The sequence below is a fragment of the Bombina bombina genome, chromosome 6 (genome assembly GCF_027579735.1).
Source record: "Bombina bombina isolate aBomBom1 chromosome 6, aBomBom1.pri, whole genome shotgun sequence".
Lineage (NCBI taxonomy): Eukaryota > Metazoa > Chordata > Amphibia > Anura > Bombinatoridae > Bombina > Bombina bombina.
Genome location: NC_069504.1, coordinates 745471493 through 745499293, shown reverse-complemented (window position 1 = coordinate 745499293; position 27801 = coordinate 745471493). Strand labels below are relative to the sequence as shown.

The 27801-nt window shown below is 37.3% G+C and overlaps 2 protein-coding genes across 2 annotated transcripts in view; both read right to left on the bottom strand.

Moving 5' to 3' along the window:
- The window catches only part of VDAC3 (voltage dependent anion channel 3), a 40795-nt gene extending 24219 nt beyond the window's left edge, over positions 1 to 16576 (bottom strand). Inside the window, exon 1 of the mRNA XM_053718002.1 lies at positions 16496 to 16576. The gene's annotated coding sequence lies outside the window, so the exon portion shown is untranslated. The remainder of the gene's footprint in view (positions 1 to 16495) is intronic.
- An 8609-nt stretch (positions 16577 to 25185) lies between these two features.
- The window catches only part of IKBKB (inhibitor of nuclear factor kappa B kinase subunit beta), a 221534-nt gene continuing 218918 nt past the window's right edge, over positions 25186 to 27801 (bottom strand). The window contains exon 24 of the mRNA XM_053718001.1: positions 25186 to 25711. Coding sequence (XP_053573976.1) covers positions 25643 to 25711 — 69 coding nt within the window. The 3' untranslated portion in view covers positions 25186 to 25642. The remainder of the gene's footprint in view (positions 25712 to 27801) is intronic.

The following is a 27801-nucleotide window of genomic DNA, read 5'->3' as shown; positions in this document are numbered from 1 at the left end:
ACGTGCCTGGCACGTCCTTGGTCGTTAAGGGGTTAAAGGGTCAGTCTACTCAAAATTAAACTTTCATGATTCAGATAGAGCAGGCAATTTTAAGCAACTTTCTAATTTACTCCTATTAACAATTTTTCTTCGTTCTCTTGCTATCTTTATTTGAAAAAAACAAGAATGTAAGCTTAAGAGCCGGCCCATTTTTGGTTCAGCACCTGGGTAGCGATACCAGGTGCTGAACCAACAATGTTCTTAAAGGGACAAAACGCTCTTAAAGGGACACTGAACCCAATTTTTTCTTCTGCGATTCAGATAGAGCATGCAATTTTAAGCAACTTTCTAATTTACTCCTATTATCAAATTTTATTCATTCTCTTGGTATCTTTATTTGAAAAGCAAGAATGTAAGTTTAGATGCCGGCCCATTTTTAGTGAACAACCTGGGTTGTTCTTGCTGATCGGTGGATAAATTCACCCACCAATAAACAAGTGCTGTCCAGGGATTTGGACTGGCTCCTTATCTTAATTAAATGCCTTTTTTCAAATAAAGATAGCAAGAGAATGAAAAAAAAATAGATAAAAGGAGTAAATTAGAAAGTTGCTTAAAATTGCATGCTCTATCTGAATCACGAAAGAAAAAAAATTGGGTTCAGTGTCCCTTTAAGCTTAAATTCTTGCTTTTTCAAATAAAGATAGTAAGAGAACAAAGAAAAAATGGATTATAGAAGTAAATTAGAAAGTTGCTTAAAATTGCATGCACTATCTGAATCATTAAAGTTTAATTTTGACTAGACTATCCATTTAATGAATTGTTGCATTTAACATTTTGGAATGCAAATCAGACACAAAAGTAATTTGTGAGTAAAAAATAAAAATTAAAGATATTTATAATAATAAAATTGAGAGCATTTGTTACTTTGCCTTAATTGCCACATAAATGTATGTACGATGTTCTTGCAGTTATTTGACTTTGAGCCCTGTTGAAACTACATGGTGCAAGAGCTTGATAATATATTTTATATTACAATCTGTTTAATACTGAGTAGTTAAAAAAAAAAAAACTTTGCAATATACTTTCATAAATTTACTTTGTCCCCCTTTCCTGTAATTTAACTTAAAATTGTTGTTTTTTTTTAAATTTCCCTGAGGTTCTATAAACTAATATGTGCCACCATGTTTAAACTTAAGTTTTCTCCTTATTTAACTCTCCTGCTGAGGACAATTAGGGACAGATTAAATAATTTTATATATTTATTTATTTTAAAACAAAAACGGTACAAATAAAGCTGTGTGGAAATCCTGTTAGATAATTACTTTAACAATTTTAAGTTCCACACAGTCTTTTTTGTTTTATATCTGTCCATAATTGTCGTCAGCAGAAGACTAAGATAAGGGAAAAAACTTAAGTTTAAACATGGCAGCGCCCATTACTTTATAGAAACACAAGTACTATATAGAAACTAAACCTTTACAGTCTTCAATATTTAAACAGACTAATAATTGTGAAAGACATCTACATATTATTATAACTCTAATTTTTTCTTTTAATACATCATTATGTCTCGCATGCATTTACTGTTTAGTTCCTCTTTACGTTCAGGAGCCACTACGTGCCAGGAAGTAGTAACAAGATTAATGATAAACAGGAAAAGAGAATAGCTCACTGGTGAGCATGCAAAGTTATAGTAAAGTTGACCAATGGGATTGTGATAATATCAGCTAGAGACTCTTAAATTCAGTAGAACCTTTCACGTAGGTCCCATCTACAAAGGCAAGCCAACATACAACATACCAGGAAATTCTCCTCTGTATTGAAGTACGGGTATCTGTTTCATCCTGTATAGGCCTAGCCAGTGGCTGTGCAGCTGTATCCTAAGGCATAGTGGGCACAAATTTGGTTGCCCAATTACACTTAAAGTGAATGTAAATTTTGATGCTAAAGTGCCCGGTTTTTAAAAATTTGATTAAAAACAGGGGCACTTTAATTCATCAAAATTTACATTTCACTTATGTTGTGAAAAAAAAAAACTGATCTTTTAAACTTGACAGCAGCTCCAGCTTCCTCCGGTCGTCGCAAGCCATTTCTGATGTCAGAAATGATGAATAGGTCATCCTCCAATCATGCCCCCCCCCCCCGGGGGAATCAGTGTCTGATTCAATGCCGTGATTGGAGGAAGCCGGATTCCTCATTTTAGACCCAGGAAGAGGCTTTGAGATGGGTGGAGGAAGCTGGAGCTGCTGTCAAGATTAAAAGGTAAGTTTTTTTTCACAACAGGCGTGAAATGTAAATTTTGATGAATTAAAGTGCCCCTGTTTTAAATCAAATTTTTAAAGACCAAGCACTTTTGCATCAAAATTTACATTCACTTTAAGAAGACAGAATTCCGTAAGGAGCATTTATATACAAAACAGGAAAACGCAACAGAACTATAGTAGCTTGTCCTATTGGGTGATGTCCTCGGGCGCAGCCTACTTGTTTCTTTTATAAAGGAAAACTTCACTGCAGTGACAGTGAGGCCCTGCTGGAACCAGTCTGATATACTAGAGGTTCTTATCTGTGAAATGTGCAAGTGGTATAAATAAAGGCTGTGCTCTGGGTAAGCATTATCCCACATGACAAGTTACAATAGCTTTGTTTTTATTAAACAAATGATCCTTAGAGATTGTCTGCGTGTAATAGGGTAACCAGACGCACACCCACTATGACTCACAGAACTATAGCTGGAGCACCACTGGCGGGTCCCATAAATCTGGGTTAGCTGTATAGATCTTTCACTCCGAAGAGAAACTGCCTATAATGTTGGGGCTCGGCTAAACAAAATTGACCCTACAAAAAATAAAAATCAATGTGGCCCCTAGGAATATGAGAGATTCCTACAAAGCTCTCAACGGAAAATACAAATGCAATTAAATAAAACTGGTTGATAATTGTTTTATGTAACTTATTTACTAAGTATTACACTATTAAAGTAAATGTTTCATCTTTATTGGAAGCGCTGAATTCCAGTAAAAATTCCTTTGGTTTATAGGTTTCACTAAACAATGCAACAAAAGACCATCAATGTTAAAGGGATAGTAAAAATGACATTTCTCCACAATGCTTTTAAAGGGGAATTGAAGCACAAAAATAAAATGCTCTAATTTGTCAGAGCATGTTATTTAATTAACGTAGCTTGTCAACTATGTTTTTAACCATTAAATACATAGCTTAACCCCTTAACGACCAAGGACGTGCAGGGTACGTCCTCAAAAAAAAGGCAGTTAAAAAAAAAGGCAGTTAACGCCTGAGGACGTACCCTGCACGTCCTCAGTGTGGAAAGCAGCTGGAAGCGATCCTGCTCGCTTCCAGCTGCTTTCTGGTTATTGCAGTGATGCCTCGATATGGAGGCATCCTGCAATAACCCTTTTAAGCCATCCGGTGCAGAGAGAGCCACTCTGTGGCCCTCTCTGCACCGGAGATCGGTGGCTTTCTGCGTTGGTGGGTGGGAGCCTGACCGGGAGGCGGGTGGCGGCCATCGATGGCCCTGGTGCTGTGAAGGGGGGCAGCGGGTGGGAACCGCTACACTACAGAAAATGATGTAATAAAAAATGTAAAAAAAATGTCTAAATGGTAAAAAAAAAAACGATCAGCAAGGTGGTGGTGGGGAGCTACGCTACAGAAAAAACAAAAAAAAAAGCACTTTTTATTGCAAACTGGGTACTGGCAGACAGCTGCCAGTACCCAAGATGGCCCCCAATAAGGCTGAGGGGAGGGTTAGAGAGCGGTTTTGGGGGGGATCAGGGAGGTTGGGGGCTAAGGGGGGGGGATCCTACACAGTAGCATATGTAAATATGCTAAAAAAAACTTTTTTAAAACCCTTTTATTTTAGTACTGGCAGACTTTCTGCCAGTACTTAAGATGGCGGGGACAATTGTGGGGTGGGGGAGGGAAGGGAGCTGTTTGGGAGGGATCAGGGGGTGGGATGTGTCAGATGGGAGGCTGATCTCTACACTAAAGCTAAAATTAACCCTGCAAGCTCCCTACAAACTCCCTAATTAACCCCTTCACTGCTAGCTATAATACACGTGTGAGGCGCAGCAGGATTTAGCGGCCTTCTAATTACCAGAAAGTAACGCCAAAGTCATATATGTCTGCTATTTCTGAACAAAGGGGATCCCAGACAAGCATTTACAACCATTTGTGCCATAATTGCACAAGCTGTTTGTAAATGATTTCAGTGAGAAACCTAAAATTGTGAAAAATTTAACGTTTTTTTTTATTTGATCGCATTTGGCGGTGAAATGGTGGCATGAAATATACCAAAATATGCCTAGATCAATACTTGGGGTTGTCTACTACACTACACTAAAGCTAAAATTAACCCTACAAGCTCCCTAATTAACCCCTTAACTGCTGGGCATAATACACTTGTGGTGCGCAGTGGCATTTAGCGGCCTTCTAATTACCAAAAAGCAACGCCAAAGCCACATATGTCTGCTATTTCTGAACAAAGGGGATCCCAGAGAAGAATTTACAACCATTTATGCCATAATTGCACAAGTTGTTTGTAAATAATTTCAGTGAGAAACCGAAAGTTTGTGAAAAAATTTGTGAAAAAGCGAACGATTTTTTGTATTTGATCGCATTTGGCGGTGAAATGGTGGTCTGAAATATACCAAAATTGGCCTAGATCAATACTTTGGGATGTCTACTAAAAAAATATATATACATGTCAAGGGATATTCAGGGATTCCTGAAAGATATTAGTGTTCTAATGTAACTAGCGCTAATTTTGGAAAAAAATGGTTTGGAAATAGCAAAGTGCTACTTGTGTTTATGGCCCTATAACGTGCAAAAAAAGCAAAGAACATGTAAACATTGGGTATTTCTAAACTCAGGACAAAATTTAGAAACTATTTAGCATGGGTGTTTTTTGGTGGTTTTAGATATGTAACAGATTTTGGGGGTCAAAGTTAGAAAAAGTGTGTTTTTTTCCCATTTTTCCTCATATTTTATCATTTTTTTTATAGTAAATTATAAGATATGATGAAAATAATGGTATCTTTAGAAAGTCCATTTAATGGCGAGAAAAACGGTATATAATATGTGTGGGTACAGTAAATGAGTAAGAGGAAAATTACAGCTAAACACAAACACCGCAAAAATGTAAAAATAGCCTTGGTCCCAAACGGACAGAAAATGGAAAAGTGCTGTGGTCATTAAGGGGTTAAAGGGACATAAAACCCAAAATTGTTCTTTCATGATTTAGATAGAACATACAATTTTAAACAACTTTCCAATTGACTTCTATTATCATATTTTATTTATTTTCGCTTTATCCTTTGTTGAAAAGCAGATAAATAAGTTCAGGGTTGTGCACGTGTTTGCAGTACTATGTGCCAGTAGGTTTGCAACAATGTTATACAAGAGCACTAGATGTCAGCACTATTTCCTGTCATGTAGTGCTCCAGGCATGTGCACGCTATCTATCTAGATATCTCTTCAACAAAGAATAACATTAGAACAAAGCAAATTTCCCTTTACGTCCTTGTCCTGGGGCCACAACATACTGCAGAACATTGGTAGGGCACACAGATGAGCCATCAAGAACTGGCATATGAATGTAGATGCCATTAACTGGCTATTTCTGCTCAGAAGCTGCAATGGTTTGTGACTCCTGAGTGGAGTGGAAATTGAAACATGTAAGGGACAGTAATGCAAACATTACATCAGCTAATGAATTAGAGCTGGGAGGGGTCAAATGGAGGGGCATGTGCTTCACTCTGCACTAGTTTTTGCATCACGCTGGAAAAAGCAGAACCAAGAATGTTTGGCATCGTTTTTATGGCTATGGAAAAAGGAAGAAATAAAATGTGAGCTTTGGAGTGGCCACATATTAAAAGTCCCCTGGTGATGAGAACAACAACCTTAGTTAAATCAGACCCTGTGCTACTAGACTCTTTTCTTTTTTAGGAAATGTATTATTTGTGCGTTTAATAGCTATAAATGATATGGAGCTCTAAAGGCTTCTAAAATATTGATCTGCAGCCCGATGTGTGCATTTCAGTGTTGCATTAGAATGTCCCTTTAATGGAACTTGATAACTAAATGCTGACACACTTGAAAGGGATGCAGCATAGCTGTAAAAAGCGGACTAGAAAATATCACCTGCTGCACATCTTTTTGTAAAAAGGAAAATATTTTACCTCAAACTGTCCTTAGTAGCCACATCCCATTGTAGCGGGACTTTAAGCAGCCAATCAATATGTTAGCCCCAGGCCTTACAAGGGAGCGTGCATCTGGCATGTGCAGGCACAGTCATGCTAATTTCCACCTAAGTTAAAGTGAAATACCATGAGAAACAATAAAGCAAAGTGCGACCTCAGCACTGCTAAAGCTGATAGGCTTTTATTTCTTCATGCAACTGACAGTATCTGAAGAATAACTGTTTGCAGAGCACTTACTATTGTGAGCTGAAATTTTTTTGATGTAAAATCTCTTCTTATCAGGCGATATTTTCTTGTCAGCTTTTTACAGTTACGCTGCAACAACTAATCAATATAATTGATAATCCATTATGAAAATAGTTATCAACTAATCTCATTCAATTAGTTGGTCTGCGCATGGCACCAGCTGCTTTACTTAGATGAACTCCTCCACATAGTATTGTGTTTTATGGTTATGTCCGTAGCCTAAAGGACGTCTACAAGCATCTACTTTTCACTTTTTAAGGACAGTATACGTTTATGTGGGTTAGATCACATGTGCAACCCAGAAATAATAGTCATCGATTGAGTGGTTTATATTAGATCACAGACCTGCAAACTGATACGGTGTGGCCGTGTGACAAACAATTTCCTGTGTTTTCTTACGGTCACCCGGTATGCTGGGGACCAGTGAGAACAGCTAGGAAACAGCAGTGAGGAAGAGAATAAAGAGGGGCAACCTGAGGAGGATATCAACAGCCAAGTTAGAAATACAGTCCAGACTTCATTTGCTGAGAGGCCCCTTGCCAAAGAGGAAAACCCTTTGCATTGGTGGAGCATTTCAATGCAAAGTTTCTGGAAGAGTGAATAACAGAATGATAGATTATATATATTTTAGCACTGCGGAATCGGTTGGTGCTCTACAAGTAACTAATAATAATAATAATAATATAAACAGTGGTAATCTACCTCTTTCTAGTTCTACCCCTTTTCAAAAGGTTTTGTGGTTTTGTTTTGCTTAATTATAAAATTGTCTTCTGCTGCTTAAAAATTGGACAAACAGTTGTGTTAATGAAAAGTTTTAGTCTGAAGTTTATATTTGTAAAACAGATTGTGGATTTTATTTTAAATTCAAGAAACAATGGTATTGAATTTTTTATATATCCAATTAAACAAAAAAATAAATAAAATTGCCTGATTCATCGAATATGAAAATAATTTTTAGTTGCAGCCCTACATCACTGTCAAGTATTGCATTATTTAAAGGCACATAATAACCATATGCTAAATCACCTAAAGGGACACAAAGCCCAAAATGTTTCTGTCATGATTCAGATGAAGAATACAATTTTAAACAATATTCCAATTTACTTCTATTATCTAATTTGCTTCACTTTAGAGATACCTTTTGTTGAAGAAATAGCAATGCACATGGGTGAGCCAATCACACGAGGCATCTATGTGCAGCCACCAATCAGCAGCTACTGAGCCTATCTAGCTAGATATGCTTTTCAACAAAGGATGTCAAGAGAATGAAGCAAATTAGATAATAGAAGTAAACTGGAAAGTTGTTTAAAATTGTATTCTCTATCTGAATCATGAAAGACACATTTTGTCTTTCATGTCCTTTTAATACGGAATTCTTCCTTTCTTAGTACTGTACCATTTAGTATTTAATAGTACAACACTTTAAAATCATTGAAAAAAATAATTAAGTCACATTTGGGGTTCCTTTAATGCAGTTGTCCTACAAAGTTTACTCATACAAATGATATTATTGTCTATTTACATAGAAAGTGGACAATTGGCAACCCCTATTGTATCTTTATTCCACAATTTATCTTATAAATTCTTTCACATAGCTAGTAGGCCCTGTATATCCAACAAGGTAAAGATGATGGTCTACATTTATCAAACTGCTGCTACTTCCTAACCTCTCGGCCATCTAAGAGGTGGGGAACTTAAAACTTCCATGACTCATTCATAGAGGATGATTGACAAACCCTGCTCTCTGGCAATTAGTTGCAGAAGATTGGAGGTAGGGCTGCACAAGTAAGTGATTACTTGAGCAATCTTAAATCTTGGCAGCATACTCCCTCACTAGCCCGGAACATGGGCACCTTGCTATCTGCAATATGATAAATGGGGGTAACAAGTTGAGCTTATGGAAACTAATGACCAGTAACAATATCTTAAATCCATTATCCCATCCCCACTTTCAATTCTACCACTAAATAAACAGCGCTTTCTGTCCTTCCCATACAAGATACATCCTCTCCAAAATATTGATTCAAGGGCCCTAATAGTTTAAACAGATTTGAAGTTGAACATGAAATTTTACAACTATCAACCCTCCTCTACTGTGTGTATAACCCCCGAAAAGGGATTTAACACACAGTAGAAGTGCCACTCGGGACTCGCAAGGCACTGCCGGTCCGCAGTGGAACGCACTGCTGATTCAAACGTGCACCGCTATTTGCACATCTTAGTCACGTGACTAGCGCTGACGATTGGATCACCAGCAGTTTATGTTTGGGATCAGCAGTGCACCATGGGTTCCGAGCGCCACTTCTACTGCATATTTAACTCCTTTACAGGAGTTAACCATACAGTTCAAAGTATGCATTTATTTATTTCTGCATGCAGTCTCTGTGCCAAAGCTGCTAATTGGGCATGAAACCAATTTTTTTTCTTTCATGATTCAGACAAAGCATGGAAATGTAAATGTACTTTGTTCCCTTGGTATCCTTTCTTGAAAACCATACCTATATAGCCTCATAAACAGCAATGCACTATTGGGAGCTAAACATATAAGCTTCTTGTCATTTTATAAAACTTTCTAATCACAAAAATATATATATATATATATATATATATATATATATATATATATATATATATATATATATATATATATATTGTACTTCATGCCCCCTTAAAAACTGCATATATATTAACAGACAGTGAAACACAAATTCAGTCAGGGCTCGACAAACCCAGGAGCCACTAGCTCCTAGAATTCTACCCCTGGCTCCTAACTTTTTGGGTTATTCTCCATATATCTATATACAAATAGCACTGTCTGGCTCCTAAAAGTATGTCTGGCTCCTAAATATTCTTACTGGCTCCAACATTTTAAACAGATAAGTCGAGCACTGAATTAAGTTACATACATATCTCTCCCAATACAATTACCACCCCTTAAGATTAATGACTCCTTACATGCGAAATAGTTTCCAAAACATTAAACAGACACACTACTCATTTTTGCTCAACCTAAAATATAGTAGAATAAACCTTTAATATACTATAAGATGTTTTAGATCACTGGAGCATTGTATTATTAAATGAATGCTTGTCGATCACAAAGTTTATCAAATATCTACAAAGATCTCCCTAGACTTTAATGGTGACTTTTTTTTTTTTTTTTATAAAATAACACAAACGTTTCTAAAGGTTTGTGGTAAACCCCAAAGAGTTATGAACAAGATTTATCTACAAAACTGCCCATAGACTTTAATGGGGATTTTTTTAAATTAGCTAAACTTTTCTACAGGAATGTGATCAACCTCATTGTTATTGGCAGATACGTACATATACTGTTCCTAAAAGAGGCATGTCTGTTGAGCCAATGTACTAAGCCTGGGAAAGCAACTTTAACTGTGTGTTTAAAGGGACATTAATGTGCAAAAATGACACTAATTCAAAATGTTAGAGCATGTAATTTTTTTGCACTAAAACGGCAAACATGACTTTAACTATGTGTTTAACCTCTTTGTAACAGCTTCTCCTTTGCAGGGGGGTTAAACACTAAGTGCTAGGAGTTTTAAAAAGTAGAGCATGTCATTTTTCCAATACAAAGTCCCTTTAATGCATTTGCAAGAAGTAAACACTAAATGTAGCCTCCAATCAGCAAACACTATCCAGGTGCTGAACCAAAAATGGGCCGGCTCGTGAGCTAACATTCTTGATTTTTCAAATAAAGATACCAAGAAAACGAAGAAAAATTGATAATAGGAGTAAATTAGAAAGTTGCTTAAAATTGTATGCTCTATCTGAATAATGGGTTCAGTGTATCTTTAAAGGGATAGTAAACACCAAAAATGTTATTGTTTAAAAAGATAGATAATCCCTTTATTTACCATACCTCAGTTTTGCATAACCAACACTGTTATAGAAATACACTTTTTACCTCAGTAGTTACCTTGTATCTAAGCTTCTGCTGCCTGCCTCCTTATCTCAGATCTTTTGACACATTTCAGGCAATTAGTGCTAACACATGAACTAACACCCTCTAACTGTGGAAAACTGTCAAATGCAGAGGTGGCCTTCGAGGGCTTAGAAATTATCATTCATATGTGCCTACCTAGGTTTAGCTTTCAACTAAGATACACAAGAAAAAAGCAAATTTGATTATAAAAGTAAATTAGAAAGTTGTTTATAATAACATGCCCTATCTGAATCATGAAAATTTAATTTTGACTTTACTATCCCTTTAAATGACCATTAAACACAGTAGATTTGCATAATCAACAAATGCAAGATAACAAGACAATACAATAGCATTGACTATGAATTTCAAATGAGTAGATTTTTTTTTATAACAAATTTCAAAAGTTATATATATTTCCACTCCCCCTGTACCATGTGATTAGCAATCAGCCAATCACAAATGCATATACGTATAGTCTGTGTATTCTTGCACATGCTCGGTAGGTACTGGTGACTCAAAGTGTAAATATAAAAGACTGTGCACATTTTTTATTTAACCCCTTAATGACCGCAGCACTTTTCCATTTTCTGTCCATTTGGGACCAAGGCTATTTTTACATTTCTGCAGCGTTTGTGTTTAGCTGTAATTTTCCTCTTACTCATTTACTGTACCCACACATATTATATACCGTTTTTCTCGCCATTAAGTGGACTTTTTAAAGATACCATTATTTTCATCATATCTTATAATTTACTATAAAAAAAATTATATAATATGAGGAAAAAATGGAAAAAAACACACTTTTTCAAACTTTGACCCCCAAAATCTGTTACACATCTACAACCACCAAAAAACACCCATGCTAAATAGTTTCTAAATTTTGTCCTGAGTTTAGAAATACCCAATGTTTACATGTTCTTCGCTTTTTTTGTAAGTTATAAGGCAATAAATACAAGCAGCACTTTGCTATTTCCAAACCCCTTTTTTTCAAAATTAGCGCTAGTTACATTGGGACACTGATATCTTTCAGGAATCCCTGAAAATCCCTTAACATGTATATATTTTTTTTTAGAAGACACCCCAAAGTATTGATCTAGGCCCATTTTGGTATATTTCATGCCACCATTTCACCGCCAAATGCAATCAAATAAAGAAAATCGTTCACTTTTTCACAATTTTTTTGACAAACTTTAGGTTTCTCACTGAAATTATTTACAAACAACTTGTGCAATTATGGCATAAATGGTTGTAAATTATTCTCTGAGATCCCCTTTGTTCAGAAATAGCAGACATGTATGGCTTTTGTTGTTGCTTTTTGGTAATTAGGACGCTAAATGCCACTGCGCACCACAAGTGTATTATGCCCAGCAGTGAAGGGGTTAATTAGGGAGCATGTAGGGAGCTTCTAGGGTTAATTTTAGCTTTAGTGTAGTGTAGTAGACAACCCAAAGTATTGATCTAGGCCCATTTTGGTATATTTCATGCCACCATTTCACCGCCAAATGCGATCAAATTAAAAAAAACGTTAAATTTTTCACAATTTTAGGTTTCTCACTGAAATCATTTACAAGCAGCTTGAGCAATTATGTCACAAATGGTTGTCAATGCTTCTCTGGGATCCCCTTTGTTCAGAAATAGCAGACATATATGACTTTGGCGTTGCTTTTTGGTAATTAGAAGGCCGCTAAATGCCGCTGCACATCACACGTGTATTATGTCTAGCAGTGAAGGGGTTAATTAGGTAGCTTGTAGGGAGCTTGAAGGGTTAATTTTAGCTTTAGTGTAGAGATCAGCCTCCCACCTGACACATCACACCCCCTGATCCCTCCCAAACAGCTCCCTTCCCTCCCCCACCCCACAATTTTCCCCGCCATCTTAAGTATTGGCAGAATGTCTGCCAGTACAAAAATAAAGGGAATCTTTGTTTTTTTTTTTAAAAAATTGTATAGCATATTTACATATGCTGCTGTTTAGGATCCCCATTAGCCCCCAACCTCCCTGATCCCCCCTCAAACATCTCTCTAACCATCCCCCTTTGCCTTTTTGGGGGCCATCTTGGGTACTGGCAGCTATCTGCCAGTACCCAATTTGCAGAAAAAAATGTTGTTGTTTTTTATTTTTCCCCATTTTTTTTTCTGTAGTGTAGCTTCCCTCCCACATACTAACCCAACACCCCCTGATTTCGCTTTTTATTTTTATTAATTTTACGTTTTAGAACCCTGATGAGCAAATCCTTTTTCTGTAGTGTAGCGGTTCCCACCCGCTCCCTCCCGTGCAGGCGCCCGCCCCCTCCCTATCGTGCGCGCCCCCGGTCATCCCCACCCACGATCCCGCCCCCCTCCACATCACTGGGCCCATCGATGGCTCCCACCCACCAACGATACCGGCCATCGATGTCCGGTGCAGAGAGGGCCACAGAGTGGCTCTCTCTGCATCGGATGGCCATACATGGTTATTGCAGGATGCCTCCATATCGAGGCATCACTGCAATAACCGGAAAGCAGCTGGAAGCGAGCAGGATCGCTTCCAGCTGCTTTCCACACGGAGGACGTGCAGGGTACGTTCTCAGGCATTAACTGCCTTTTTTTTGAGGACGTACCCTGCACGTCCTCGGTCATTAAGGGGTTTATGGAAGTAAATTGGAAAGTTGTTTAAAATTACATGCTGTATCTGAATCATGAAAATTTAATTTAACCTGAGTGTCCCTTTAAGTATTAGCTGTGCATTTCCTAGAAGTTTCATTTTAAACATTTTTTTTTCCCCAAGCAAAAACTATTTTAATATTTACATAAGGGTTATATATAGCATATAACAAGTAACACCAGATCTGTCAACCGACACTATTCAGTGTAACATTTTTATCTTATTTCTTACAATCTTAGAGGCGAGAGAGGCTCTTTTTACAAGAATACAGATAGAGTTTTGCTATGTTCAGATGGTCTGTCTGCACCTCCTTTGAAATCAGGTGTAAATCACACTCAGCAAGGGACTGAAGACAATGTAAAGCAGCAGACCCAACCAATCAGCAACTGCATGTGTTCTGTATTGATTGACTTGTCATGGTTACTGCCAGTTATAAGAGAAAGCAATATGCTTCTTTATACTTCTTAACCCTTTTTCCACCACATGAAAACACATTAGTTTCAGCAAAACTAACCTTGTAGAATAATGAAGAATTGGATTTTATAAGGTGAGCTGTTTTAATAATGACCATATATTTCTTAGCTTACTTCAATTAAAAATCAAATAATTTATCTCCTATTCTGAGAAATGTTTCCCAGGAGCCACAGAGAACTGCTGGTCTGGAGTGGAACTGGCTGGTGACCCAATCAGCAGGACGACAGCAGATACTTATAGCCACAAGTCATTTCCACTCAGGACCAGCAATTCTCTGTGGCTCATGAACTGTACTTTAATTATGTGTTTTATCCCTTAGCGTGAGTTAAACACAAAGAATTGCAAGGTCGTAGTGCTAAGAAAGTTACATGCTCTGCCAAATTAGAGCATATCATTTTTTTGCACTTGAATGGCTGTTTAAAGGGCCATTAATTCATTAGAGCATCTAACTAGCAACCCTTACACCTCTTTGGAGGAATTAAACATAGAAGTACAACTTGGGAGATGCAAGCACTGCTGGTCCAATCTGCAACGCTAGCTACACAGATGGGTCCCAAGTGGTAATTCTGTGCGTTTAACCCCCACAAAGGTGGTACAGGGTCATTAGTCTTAAAATTACATGCAAATTAGAGCATTTTATAACTACAATTAAAGGAACACTAAACACAGCATAGCCAATAAAAGCACTTAGTATGTATTTTACTTAAAGGGACAGTCTACACCAGAATTTTTATTGTTTTAAAAGATAGATAATCCCTTTATTACTCATTCCCCAGTTTTGCATAACCAACACAGTTATAATAATATACTTTTAACCTCTGTGATTATCTTGTATCTAAGCCTCTGCAAACTGCCCCATTTTTCAGTTCTTTTGACAGACTTGTAGTCTAGCCAATCAGTGCCTGCTCCCAGATAACTTCACGTGCACGAGCACAGTGTTATCTATATGAAATACGTGAACTAACACCCTCTAGTGGTGAAAAACTGTTAAAATGCAATCTGAAAAGAGGTGGGCTTCAATGTCTAAGAAATTAGCATATGAACCTTCTAGGTTAAGCTTGCAACTAAGAATACCAAGAGAACAAAGCAAAATTGGTGATAAAAGTAAATTGGAAAAATGTTTAAAATCACATGCTTTATCTGAATCATGAAAGTTTATTTTGGCCTAGACTGTCCTTTTAAGTAGATTTTTTTTAAACAAATTTCAAAGTTCATTTTATTTTCCTTCTCACTGCATCATGTAACAGCCATCAGCCAATCAAAAAATGTATATACGTATATTCTGTGAATCTTGCACATGCTAAGTATAAAAAGATGGTGCATAATTTAGATAATAAATGTGGATTTAAAAGTTGTTTAAAATTGTGTGCTCTATTTTAGTGGTCTAAAAAAAAAACCTACCTGTCCAAACAGACTCAAAAAATACATTGGGTACACAGAGAAAAAAAAAAATTAATGAACCATTTTTATAGTAGGAGTGTAAAATGGAGAAGTTCATGTAAAAAGCATTAAAGTGCCAAATGACCCCAGGACCTTAGGTTGGATAACTGATGACTCACTGGCTATTTATTTACAAAAACAAAATGTAAGGTCACTCTGTAAAACTCTCACACACTACACTTCTTTAGTAAATTAAAATGAACAAAATATATTTCTGTCACATATAAATGATTTTTCTCAACAACTAACAACAGAAGACAGGCACTGATTACCCTAGGGAACCAATCCCATTAAAAAGGTCTAGTCCAGCCATATTGCATAGGCAGTTACCTCCCTCCTCCACTGTCCAGTACTCCTCAGTACACCCCCCATGTATGTCTCTTCTCCCCTTCAACCACATAACCCCCCCCCCACCAAAAAAAATCTTTCCTTTAGAAAGAAAAAAAAAACCAATCTTCTTAAAGGGACAGTCTAGTATAAATTAAACTTTCATTATTCAGATAGGACTTTTAATTTTAATCAACTTTCCAATTAACTTTTATCATCAAATGTGCTTTTTTTCCTCTTGGTATTCTTAGTTTAAACTAAACATAGGTAGTCTCATATGCTAATTTCTAAGCCTTTGAGGGCTGCCTCTTATCACATGCTTTTTAAATCTCTTTTCAACACAAAGAGACAGAAAGTACACGTGGGCTATATAGATAACGCTGTGTTCAGGCACAGGGGGTTATTTAAGTTCTAGCACAAAACAATGCTAAATTTAAGACAATAGATAATAAACAGTCACAGTCATGTGATCAGGGGGCTGGAAGAAGGTTCCTAGATACAAGGTAATCACAGATGTAAAAATTATATTAATATAACTGTGTTGGTTATGCCAAACTGGGGAATGGGTAATAAAGGGATTATCTATCTTTTAAAACAATAACAATTCTATGGTAGACTGTCCCTTTAATGCTCCATCACATTCATAACTCCTGTACACCAATCCCCAACTAAAACCGGCCCTGCAACTCACCCAGTTTATGCCCCTCGGCTATTCTCTCTATGTATCAAAAGAAAAGGGGCTATTGCCGTATTGGTCCCACAAAGAATGCTTCTGTTCTTTAGTAGATTGTGATACCTTACAATAGTCCAACAAAACCAAGGTTTTTTTATTTTTATTCCATAAACTTTCACGACCTCACTAAATAAGAGACTTGTAAGGTCTTGAAAGCTTATGGAATACAAATAAAAAAAAAATAATTTTGTTGGTCCATTTAAAAGGTATTACTAAAAAAAACACTATGTATCCAATGACCATTGATGTTTCATTAATCTTCGAAACATCAACCACCCTTACTATCCAGCCACATCTCCCATCCCCAACCTTTTGCTTGCCCACCATAACCCCAGTAAATGCTCCCCCATTCCCAATATGTTAGCAGAGAACAGCCCCGCTTTGCACTCTCATTTGCTTCTATTTCTCCCAATGTAACATACACTCATTTAACAATTTGCAGCATTGTGATAGTATATAATGCATGTAAACCCCCTCATTTCCCATTGTCACCTGTCCCCAGCTGAAGGTCTCAGTGTCTCACACCTTCTACCGCAAGCGCAGTCCGCCAACTACGTGATTAGACCACCCCTCCTCCCGCATTGGCTCGATAACACTTAGCCCCGCCCATCTGTCATTTTTCCACAAAGCGTTCAAGCTTCCGAGTGGCTATACGCCCTACACCCTCTCTGAGGGCGTTGGCTGTCAGTTTGTACCATAGTTTGGAACCCGTGGTAGATGGGACTTCCGTTTACTTGTGCGTCTCTATGGTATACTCAAATAACTTTATCAACAATTACATTGACAGTAACCAACCAATTCATTAGTACCACTACCTACAGCAATCTGTTCATGAAGCTATCCTAATCCTATGAAATTCATATAAGCTCCTTTACTTAAAACGTTAAAGACAGTTAGACAGCGCTACTACGGTAAACATAAACCATTTAACCGGGTATCTTATTATAAAATATGCATACTACAGGGTTTACGTTCAATTCAAAATCGTCCCTGGGGCCCTTGCAACAAGCGCATTACAGATAAGCGTGTATATTAAAGGGTAGGTTTGGTCACGTGGTAAGGTAATTCGTTTGGTCACAATGAAGGACCTAACCTTGGTAAATGGCTATATCACAGTGCAAAGACGTTTTCAGTAATAGCATTCGGACATGATTTTTAAACCTTTAAGGACGCAGGTTTCAGTTTGCTCAATTGTTTTATGAGGAAAAATTCCGTTATATGTCCTTAAGAGGTTAAATCTAATCCAAATCAAACACATCTCGATTTGATGCTGTAACCTAAGGTTACCTTTGTAAGCATTGTTTTACTACAATCTCACAATGAGGGTGGGTGTCATTTACTTCACTGAGCAATGTGCTAAATGCTATAGCACAGCAGATCCTGCTTCGGTGGAATGAGTATAACAATTTAGCATAGTGTATTTGTGCATATAATATGTAAAGATGACGTGGTAAATATGTACAAATCCTACATTTTATTATTGTGCTTTTTCTTGCATATGTTTAGTTAAAAATAGGACATAGGTTAAACAATGGTCATTGTAGTGCAAATGAGATTCAAACTCCATGGCCGGCAATTATAAATCTGTCAGCACTGGCGCTGTTCGACAGCTTCTTAAAAAAATTCTTCCATGATTCAGATACAGCATAATATTTGAAACAACTTTCCAATTTACGTCTATTATCTTATTTGCTTAATTCTTTTTATATCCTTTGTTGAAAAGCATACCTTCCTAGTTATGCTCAGAGCTAGCTGCTGATTGGTGGTTACACATAAATGCCTTTTGTCATTTGCTTACGGATGTGTTCAACTAGCTCCCAGTAGTGCTTTGTTGCCCCTTCAATAAAGAATATGAAAAGAATGAAGCAAAATTGATAATAGTAAATTGGAAAGTTGTTTAAAACTATATATGCTCTATCTGAATCATAAAAGAAAAAAACATGTTTTCATGCCCTTTAACTTGTCCACAGCCCCAAAAGTTTATAGATGACAACCTGGACTCATTCATTTGGGATGACTAAAATGCTCTGCTCTTCTGCAATTGGTTTTGCTAAAGTAGAGGACTTGGTTGTTTGAGCTATTAATTGTCTGCAGACAGGTTCTCTTTATGAAACTCTTGTCTGCAAGCACAATGATAGATTGGTGCTTAAGGGTTTAAAGGGCCATTAATGTGTTATTCATTAGCACATTTAATTAAGAGAATATAATTATAATACTAGCAAACCTGCAACTTTGTTTTTTACCCCTGCAAAGGGGTTAAACACACAGTTGAAGTATAGTTGAGGTGTAGCAGAGAACTGCTGATACAGAGCAGAAACTGCTGCTGACTAAATATCCAGCAGCAGTCCCACACTGAGTTGCAGGGTTGCTGTTGTGTTAAAATGACATGCTCTAATGAATTACAGCATATATTGTCCACACTAATGTCCCTTTAACCCCCACTAAAGGGATCATCAGATAAAATCCCCCTTCGGGTGCCACAGAGAACTGCTGGTCATGAGCAGGAATCAGCCAGTAAGTCAATTGACAGTGGCAGTCACAAACCCCACTAATCACCAGCTGTGTTTAGCTCAGCAGCTGCAGCACCAAGAATTTTCCCTTCAAATAGGTCCTGTGTAGCAGATAAGTTTAGAAAGAAAAAAAGCTCTGTGGCGTGTCTGATAGCTTCCCATTTTTACAGATCAGATTACATTTAAATAGGAGACAAAAATGTACAACTGGTTCAAGGAGGATTGCTGCAGATCTGGTCCTGTAAAAATAGTGATCATACACAACTGCACGTAGTCAATGGTACAGTTAAAGGGACACGACACATATTTCCTCCCCTGTTGCATAGTATTAGTAATAGTAAACTGTCATATCTTCTGTTTTCAATTCCTGCTTGTTTTCTTACAATTTTATATGTTAAAAAAATCTTGGTTTACAAACCCTCAATCACTCAGTATGCATTATTGCGGAGATTACTTAGATAAGACTTAATTTACTTGATTAATACAAATGATGTAATGTGCAGTCTGATCTCTCTCTCTCTCTCTCTCTCTTTATTTATATATATATATATATATATATATATATATATATATATATATATATATATATATATAGATAATCAATTAGAAAAAGGGAGATACTACAGCAACCGCAATTAGATTGCTGTAATGTATAGACAGGGATTGCAGCACATATTTTTTATTATAATTTAAGTTCGCTTCGTAAATTCTAAAGCTCCGCTAAAATAGCGGTGTGTGTAGATATATACTCACTCCCCACATTCACAAGTGCCACCCAGCGCCGAAGTTGAATAGAAAGTTACCACTAAATTAAGGAACACATGAATCGATAAGTCAAGAAGCGTAAATGGATCAATGCACATGCACAGATTAGCTGTGCTGTTTTATTTTAGTACACACAGATTAAACCAGAAAAGCAAACAAAGTTTAACTAATTAAGATTGACAACACCTCCACTAGAGGGTGGTTACGATTACTGCAATGACAGTATCCAAAAAAAGTCACTGGAAATAACACATAAGGCAAGTTAAAAACACACAAAATGTATCTAAAACAGGACCGGTCCTTGTGTGACACAAAGCAGAGTTACAGTAGCATCATAAATATTATTCATGCAAAAAGAGCAAAAAATAGCTCAACAAATAAGATACGTTGTGGAGATATGCACAGACCAACTACACCCATTCAAATACTCAGAACCCCCAGAAGAACTATGGAGGCAACAGCTGAGCTAAAACAGGAAGAAGGGATCAAAGTTGTCTGTGCACAGCCACTAAACATATGGTAGAGCGTATGAACACAACTCAAAACAATAGTAAAAAGCAGGAAGCGTGGCCACACTAATATCAGGTATAGAGCTCTGTATATAAGTTATATTTCATTGAGTGGTATAAAACTAGAATAGTTAAAGCAAATATGTGTAGATCAAAAAGTCCAGTGTTGTTAACCAAACTAGGTCAAAGTCCCGGTATTGAGGACAAAGAAAACAATCAGAGCAGTCTATTAGCTGTTCCCAAATATCCAGGCTGGGTAAGTGAGAAAAGGGTCATAGGACTCAGGAGATGATAAGCAAGTATCCAGCGGAGGTCTGGGTATAGAGCAAGCAAAGACAGGGTTAGTATTGCCAAGCAACATGCAGGAGGGCAACTCTCGTAGCGGTCACATACCCATCTGTTGACTGCATATATCCACTGCCTGCAAATACATCATACGGACACCTAAGGCTTCATCTACGCTCCTACAAACAAGGAAGAGACCTCCTTCCTATGCTGCTACACACACAGGTAACAGGATACAATTGCCATCTAGCAAACTCGCTTGAGTCCCAGCATCTGCCACAGCGTACCACACTAAACAAAGCAGCGTGTCAGTCACATGAATCGGTCAGCCAATGCCGACGCGCGTTTCCCCCCCTCGTCATCAAGACGACAGGGCTTTTTAGATACTTTGTGTGTTTTTAACTTGCTTTGTCTGTTATTTCCAGTGACTTTTTTGGATACTGTCATTGCAGTGAGTTTATACTCGACACTGTATAAATAAATGTTTTTGATACTTATTTTCGAGAGTGTTGCATTTATTTAATTGTTGAAACGAGTGCTGAATTCCCAGTCTTTAAATAGTGTTATTAATACGTACCACTACATCTCCCTTTTTCCAGTCTACATATATATATTAGGATAGTTGAATTTACCTGTAGGCTGTCGTTGGAGCATTTCAGTTGTTTTCTCTACACAATATCATTTAGCTTCATACCCTGCCCCATGTCTCCCAGGTTCCTCACTATTGTGTTTTCTTGAAAGGATATGAAACCCAAAAATGTATATTATTATTATTGGTTATTTGTAGAGCACCAACAGATTCCGCAGCGCTATAAACAAATGCGGAGTACAACAAAACAATTATAGGGATCAAATGGGTAGAGGGCCCTGCCAAGAGTCGCACTGTTGTAGTCAGCTCTTAAGAAGGTGATCTACAAACAGCTGGACTCTTAGGCTTACATGCTAAGGGGGTTCAGGGGATAGCAATGGAGGAGAGGAACTGGTATAAAGTAAGGTTAGTGTAGGTTGTATGCATCCCTGAACAGTAGAGTCTTTAGGGAGCACTTGAAGCTTTTAAAACTAGAAGAGAGTCTTGTGGAGCGAGGCAGAGAGTTCCACAAGATGGGAGCCAGTCTGGAGAAGTCCTGTAAACGGGAGTGTGATGAGATGACAAGAGAGGAGGAGAGTAGGAGGTCATGAGCAGAGCGAAGGGGACGGGAGGGAGAGTATCTGGAGACAAGGTCTGAGATATAGGGGGGAGCAGTGCAGTTGAGGGCTTTGTATGTCAGAATGAGAATTTTGTGTTTGATCCTCGATTTTAAAAAGAAAATAAAGTTTCCAATGTACTTCTATAATTAAATTTCCTGCCATCTAGTGCTTTTGCAAATGGATAACATTCTTGCAAAACTACTGCCATATAGTGCTCCAGACGTGCATAAAATATACAAAGAAAATTTGATAATAGAACTAAATAAGAAAATTGTTTAAAATTTCATGTTCTATCTGAATCCTGAAAGGAAAAAAAAATTTGGATTTTATATCCATTTAAAGGGACACTAAACCCAAATTTTTTCTTTTGTGATTCAGATAGAGCATGGCATTTTAAGTAACTTTCTAATTTACTCCTATTATCAAATTTTCTTCATTCTCTTGGTATCTTTAGTTGAAATACAAGAATGCAAGTTTAGATGCCGGCCCACGTTTAGTGAAAAACCTGGTTTGTTCTTGTTGATTGGTGGATAAATTCCTCCACCAATAAAAAAAGTGCTGTCCAGAGTACTGAACCAAAAAAAGCTTAAATGCCTTCTTTTTTCAAATAAAGATATCAAGAAAACGAAGAACAAATTATAATAGGGGTAAATTAGAATGTTGCTTAAAATTTCATGCTCTATGTGAATCACGAAAGAAAAAAACTGGGTTCAGTGTCCCTTTAACTTATTCTATGCACATGCACTTTGCTACCTGTATGCACACAACAAACCCTTTTCGTCATGCAGGAGCATCGCCGATTAAACACTGTTTTCAGGCCCCACATATGCACGTGGTGATGTCACAAATAGGCCAGAACCTGGAAGCTCACTGTAGCTGCAAGGGAACTGGATGGGGGGGGGGGGGGGTGTCTTTGAACCCCTCAATCTCAACTCCCATAGCAGCTACAAACCACCTAGACCCCTCATTTGAAAGAGAATCCACCTCTTTCAAATGATGGTGCAGTACCACACAAACTTTTTTTTTTTTTAAAGTTGGAAATTGGGATTTGCCTGTGAATGGCTCATTATATGTGCAAGAAAAAATATCTGGTATGTCATGTACAGACCCCTAATAAAGTTTATTTTCTAGTAGATAAGTCCCTCTCTCAAGATATGAATTCTGTCTGTATAGGCAGGTGATCACTGTCGTAACAAGAAAAAAATAGCTTTTATTTTTGTTCTGAATAGATCTAATAGATCACTCACTGAAAGCTGACTTACAATATGGTTTAAAACTTGGTAGCAAAAAAGCTCAAAATTGGCTCAGCATTGTCTTAAAAAAAAGGCTTGGCAGCGAAAGGGTTAAGATGGATTATCACAATTTACTGCTCAAAAGGAGGAAAACTAAAACATTGTTTGCAATACCAGGGAGGGTACTATATGGGCTAGGTTTTTATATTAATGTAGGACAGTGCCTGATCCTCTAAAGGTCTCCACTTAGATAAAATGATCTAAGTGAAAAAGCAGGAAAGCTGCACTCTCCAAATGTAGAATCAATAATGACTTTATTAGCAAGGTTTCAATAGATTGACAATGGGCAGGAGCTATAACATTTGGAGAGTGCACTTTTGAGTTGGATTTTATAGTGAGAATTGGGGATGCTCTGAAAACTGGCATCCAATTGAATTTTATCTAAAATGATCTGTCAGCAATGCAAGATCCGTCACAAGACTTTCTCTCGGGGATGTCCGTTGCTTTTATGGATGCAAATCATATAGAAAAAGAGTGCAAATAATATGATAGTTTTGTTGTAATTCTTAAACCAGCGGATTCTCTCTATAACCTCCCCCCCCCCCGTTTGTTGTAGATTGCACCTGCAGAGGGGTATGAGACTCTAGTTTTGAAACAGGGGAACCCTCTCTTTACAATATGGAGTCTTAAACTGTCATTAGTAGTTGAGTGCCAAAAGTATTTACAGTATGGGGGCAGCGGCTCTAAAGCAGTGCCTATCCCCTAAAGACAGCATACAACACATGTATACATAATACACCCACATGAAAAGAGAATTGCCCAAATGAGGGGTCTCATGCTACTTTAGATAGCAGGTGTTTGCCATGGAAATAATAATAATCACTTGTTTTCTAGGTGTCTTTAAATGGTGCTCTGGGCTATTAAAGAGGCCTAACAACCCAAAACATTTACCACAGTGGGCAAGAGGTGGATACCCAATATAGAGGTCACATACCCAGGTGGCAGTCAGCTGATTACTGGCATCAGTTATCACCTGACAAAACCATAAGCATATGGTACAACATTGCATGTCCTATCTGAATCATGAAAGTTTAATTTTGACTAGACTGTTCCTTTAACTAGCGTTTCAGCTTTGCTCGCTGAAATGTGTCTAATCTTTCTTTAATGGCACTTCCAATGGAAATTATATTGCACAATCAATCTAATTTTATCATCAATTCCCCTCTAATTTAGTGCATGTGTTTTTCACATTACATGTTTTGCAGGGATTTTTCTATTATTTGATCTCAGTTGTATAATTCCTTTTAATCTTAACTTCTAAAAAAAGATATATCCAATTGAATCCTGTTTGGTAAACATATTTTGTAATTGTTACAGTTAATACTACACAACAGGGGCTGCAACCTTTTATAACTAGTGTGTCAAAGGGTCATATGCGCACATCAAATCAGATCCCTGACCCTGCAGTCCCTCAGTCTGCCCCATACCTTCATCAGATCCCTGACCCTGCAGTCCCTCAGTTTGCCCCATACCTTCATCAAATCAGATCCCTGACCCTGCAGTCCCTCAGTCTGTTCCATACCATCATCAAATCAGATCCCTGACCCTGCAGTCCCTCAGTCTGCCCCATACCTTCATCAAATCAGATCCCTGACCCTGCAGTCCCTCAGTCTGCCCCATACCATCATCAAATCAGATCCCTGACCCTGCAGTCCCTCAGTCTGTTCCATAACATCATCAAATTAGATCCCTGACCCTGCAGTCCCCCCATACCATCATCAAATCAGATCCCTGACCCTGCAGTCCCTCAGTCTGCCCCAAACCTTCATCAAATCAGATCCCTGACCCTGCAGTCCCTCAGTCTGCCCCATACCTTCATCAGATCCCTGACCCTGCAGTCCCTCAGTCTGCCCCATACCTTCATCAGATCCCTGACCCTGCAGTCCCTGTCTGCCCCATACCTTCATCAGATCCCTGACCCTGCAGTCCCCCAGTCTGCCCCATACCATCATCAAGTCAGATCCCTGACGTCCCTCAGTCTGCCCCATACTTTCATCAAATCAGATCCCTGACCCTGCAGTCCCCAAGTCTGCCCATACCTTCATCAAATCAGATTCCTGACCCTGCTGTCCTTCAGTCTGCCCCATACCTTCATCAAATCAGATCCCTGCCCCTGCAGTCCCTCAGTCTGCCCCATACCTTCATTAAATCAGAACCCTGACCCTGCAGTCCCACTACCTGCTAATACTCACATTAGATTACAGATCTGACTCCTGACCTTGCAGCCCCTCTGTCATCTGATGTAGGCATATGGCTAAGACCCCTGGCCTGAAGAGGATGATGGATTGATGGGCCTGGCTGCCTCTCTGCCTGACAGCTAGGCAGAAATCTAATAAGCGGCCCACCACAAGCCATGTAATACCCATATTATCTTGTATGCTCTGTCTGAATCATGAAAGAAAAATATTGGGTTTCATGTCCCTTTAACTATTGTCCTAGTTTCCATTTCTGTTGTAAACAAGTGTCTACATTAAAGTCTATGGAGATATTTTATGTTCCAACCAGTTTACACAGTTTATAACGGCAATGGAAACTAGGCCTATGTTATACACAAGCAATATTGCAATAATAAAGTGTACTTGCATTAAAACATTTTGTGCCATATTAAGCATATAATAAGGGAGTACAAATGATACTAAAAAAAAATCTTTATTTAAAAGAAATTCTAATAAAAGGTTTTATTTCACATGTATATGCAAAGAAAAATATACCTTCATGTTTCTGTTGATGATAAACTGCAGTTGGCTTTAAAGAAGCACACATTAATTAAGATAGTTTTTTTTTCTAATTGCATCAACTTTAAAAAAAACTAATTAAATATATATATATATATATATATATATATATATATATATATATATATAATATATATAATATATATATATAACGCTCCCTTAAATTTGGCCATCATCCAGATATTTTGTTTTTGGTATATGAGCTATAATAATACTTTAAAACACATATTGGTTAGGGTGGAGAACTTGCTGTATGGCTAAGTGCTGCTGTACGGCAAATCCTTAACAGGAATAGTGATCTAAAGGCACAGAATCCATCTTTATGACCTTCCAGTCCCAATGCTGCCTCTCTGGCTCATGTGGCAGTGACATTACTTCTTCCTGATTCCTCATCCGGCAAAGAAAGCCATGACCAATCCAAAGACTAGGAAGGAGAAAAAAAAAGCAGAATAATGGCAGGTCCCCGTATTATGAGATCTCACAATTTTTAGAAAAATATAAATTTATAGGACTACCAGTATGAATTAAAAAGGTATTTTTTTCCATACAAATAATATAATAAATCTTAGTGGGACACTTTTCCCCCCATTAGAAGGGACATGCTACCCAAAAGCTGAATCATTTGAAAGTGATGCAGCACATAGCTTCCATTTTTACATAGATATTTTACCTCAAAATTTCCTCTGGAATCACATTCCATTGTAAAGAAACTTTAAACATCCAATCAGGAGGAGTGTCCTGGGACTTGCAAGAGAGTGTACATCTGGCATGTGTAGGCACAGTCTCATTCGATCCTCAATTTAAGGGAGTTTACTATCAAATCTTTCAAGGTTATGGTGAAATCCCATGAGAGCCCAGTAAAGCAAAATGTGAACTCAGCACTGATAATACTGATTGGCTGATTTTTTTTCCCACCATGCAACTGACAGGGCACTTAGTATGGTTAGCGGAAGAAATAGAGTTAAAATAACTTCCTTTTTAATAGAGATGTTCATGTACTGCTTGTCTAAGACTGTTATATTATTCTTAATTTAAATATTTTTTTACTTTTGTTGACTAAAAAATATATATATCAGAAAAGTTTGAGTACAGAGTCTCTTTACCTATACTTGTAAGCACTGTTATACAAATCTCCAGTTACAGCATAGTATGCAGCTATCCTTCTTCATGATGAACTGCACTGTGAACCATCAATACTAAAATGAGTCAGTAGTTTTTAAAACGTAGAACATATATTTTAATTGCGATTTTGTAATGTTATAAAAATAATTTTTAAATTCAAGAAATAAACATGTAGAATACAGTGTATTAGCAAAAATGATTCAAGAAAAAGCTATTACTTTTACTGCACATGCACAGCTCATACACGTGCCCTTTGCCCATGCAATGAAACGTACCTGCTTAAATATCGTGTAGTGACATGTTCTGGATCAGCAGTGATGCGAGTCATTGGCAAATTAATACAAGCCAATGTCGGCTCTCTGAGCAGACAGGCTGTTTGAATGCGTCTACAATGGGGCATATGTACATATGCTCTGTACAGTAAAAGCTTTCAATGAAACATTGATAACTTTTGCTAGAAACATTTTTGACAATACATTTGTAATGTGTGTGCACTGTAATACTGGCTATTTTGTCCTTTAAAGCAGTGCTCTTGTATCTTCAAACATATATTGGGTAACATTGTTTTATGAGTTAAAGGGACATATTAAACATAATTTTGTCCTCATTAATGTATTCCCAATGGTTCATTTTACCTGCTAGAGTGAATTTATTTATTTTCAAAAAGCTCCTTTACCTTTATTTTGTCTATAGACATCACCACATATACTGAAAATATGAATCACTAACATATTCTCTGTAGAAAAGCTATGTAAACATGGGACAATAACATTAATTCAATTTCCCTATGGGGGGGTCGGTTAAGAGAGCGAGAATATATATATATATATATATATATATATATATATATATATATATATATATTTTTTTTTAAATACAAAAATAATCATGAAGGAGCCATTTCCCATACATTTAATACTCTGTAGTAGGAATAACAAGTCATTTGGAACACATTAAGGGGAAACGTTTTATAGTTAGTGTCCATATTTTATATCTGTAAAAAGCTGCTTAGAAAATATCACCTGAACATCTCTATATATAAAATGGAAGATATTTTACCTAAAGATTTCCTCAGTAGCCAAATCCCATTGTAAAGGGACTTTAAGCAGTCAATCAGGATGCTAGTTCCATGATTTTAAAGGGAGCATGCTAGAGAAAATACACCCCTTACTTCTCAACACTGCTACTCCCTAAAATAACAAATGCTCCTCCAAGCAAATGTCAAATAATACATAGATAGAAAGGCAAAAAGGGAGAGCGCTAAAAGGAAAGCTGGTTGGAATCTAAGCAAATGGGAATGGGCTATATAGCTATGATAATGTAAGAAAAAATATATAGTGATATATATAGGTGTGTATAAAATATAAGGGCTTCTTGGATCTATAAGGGCTT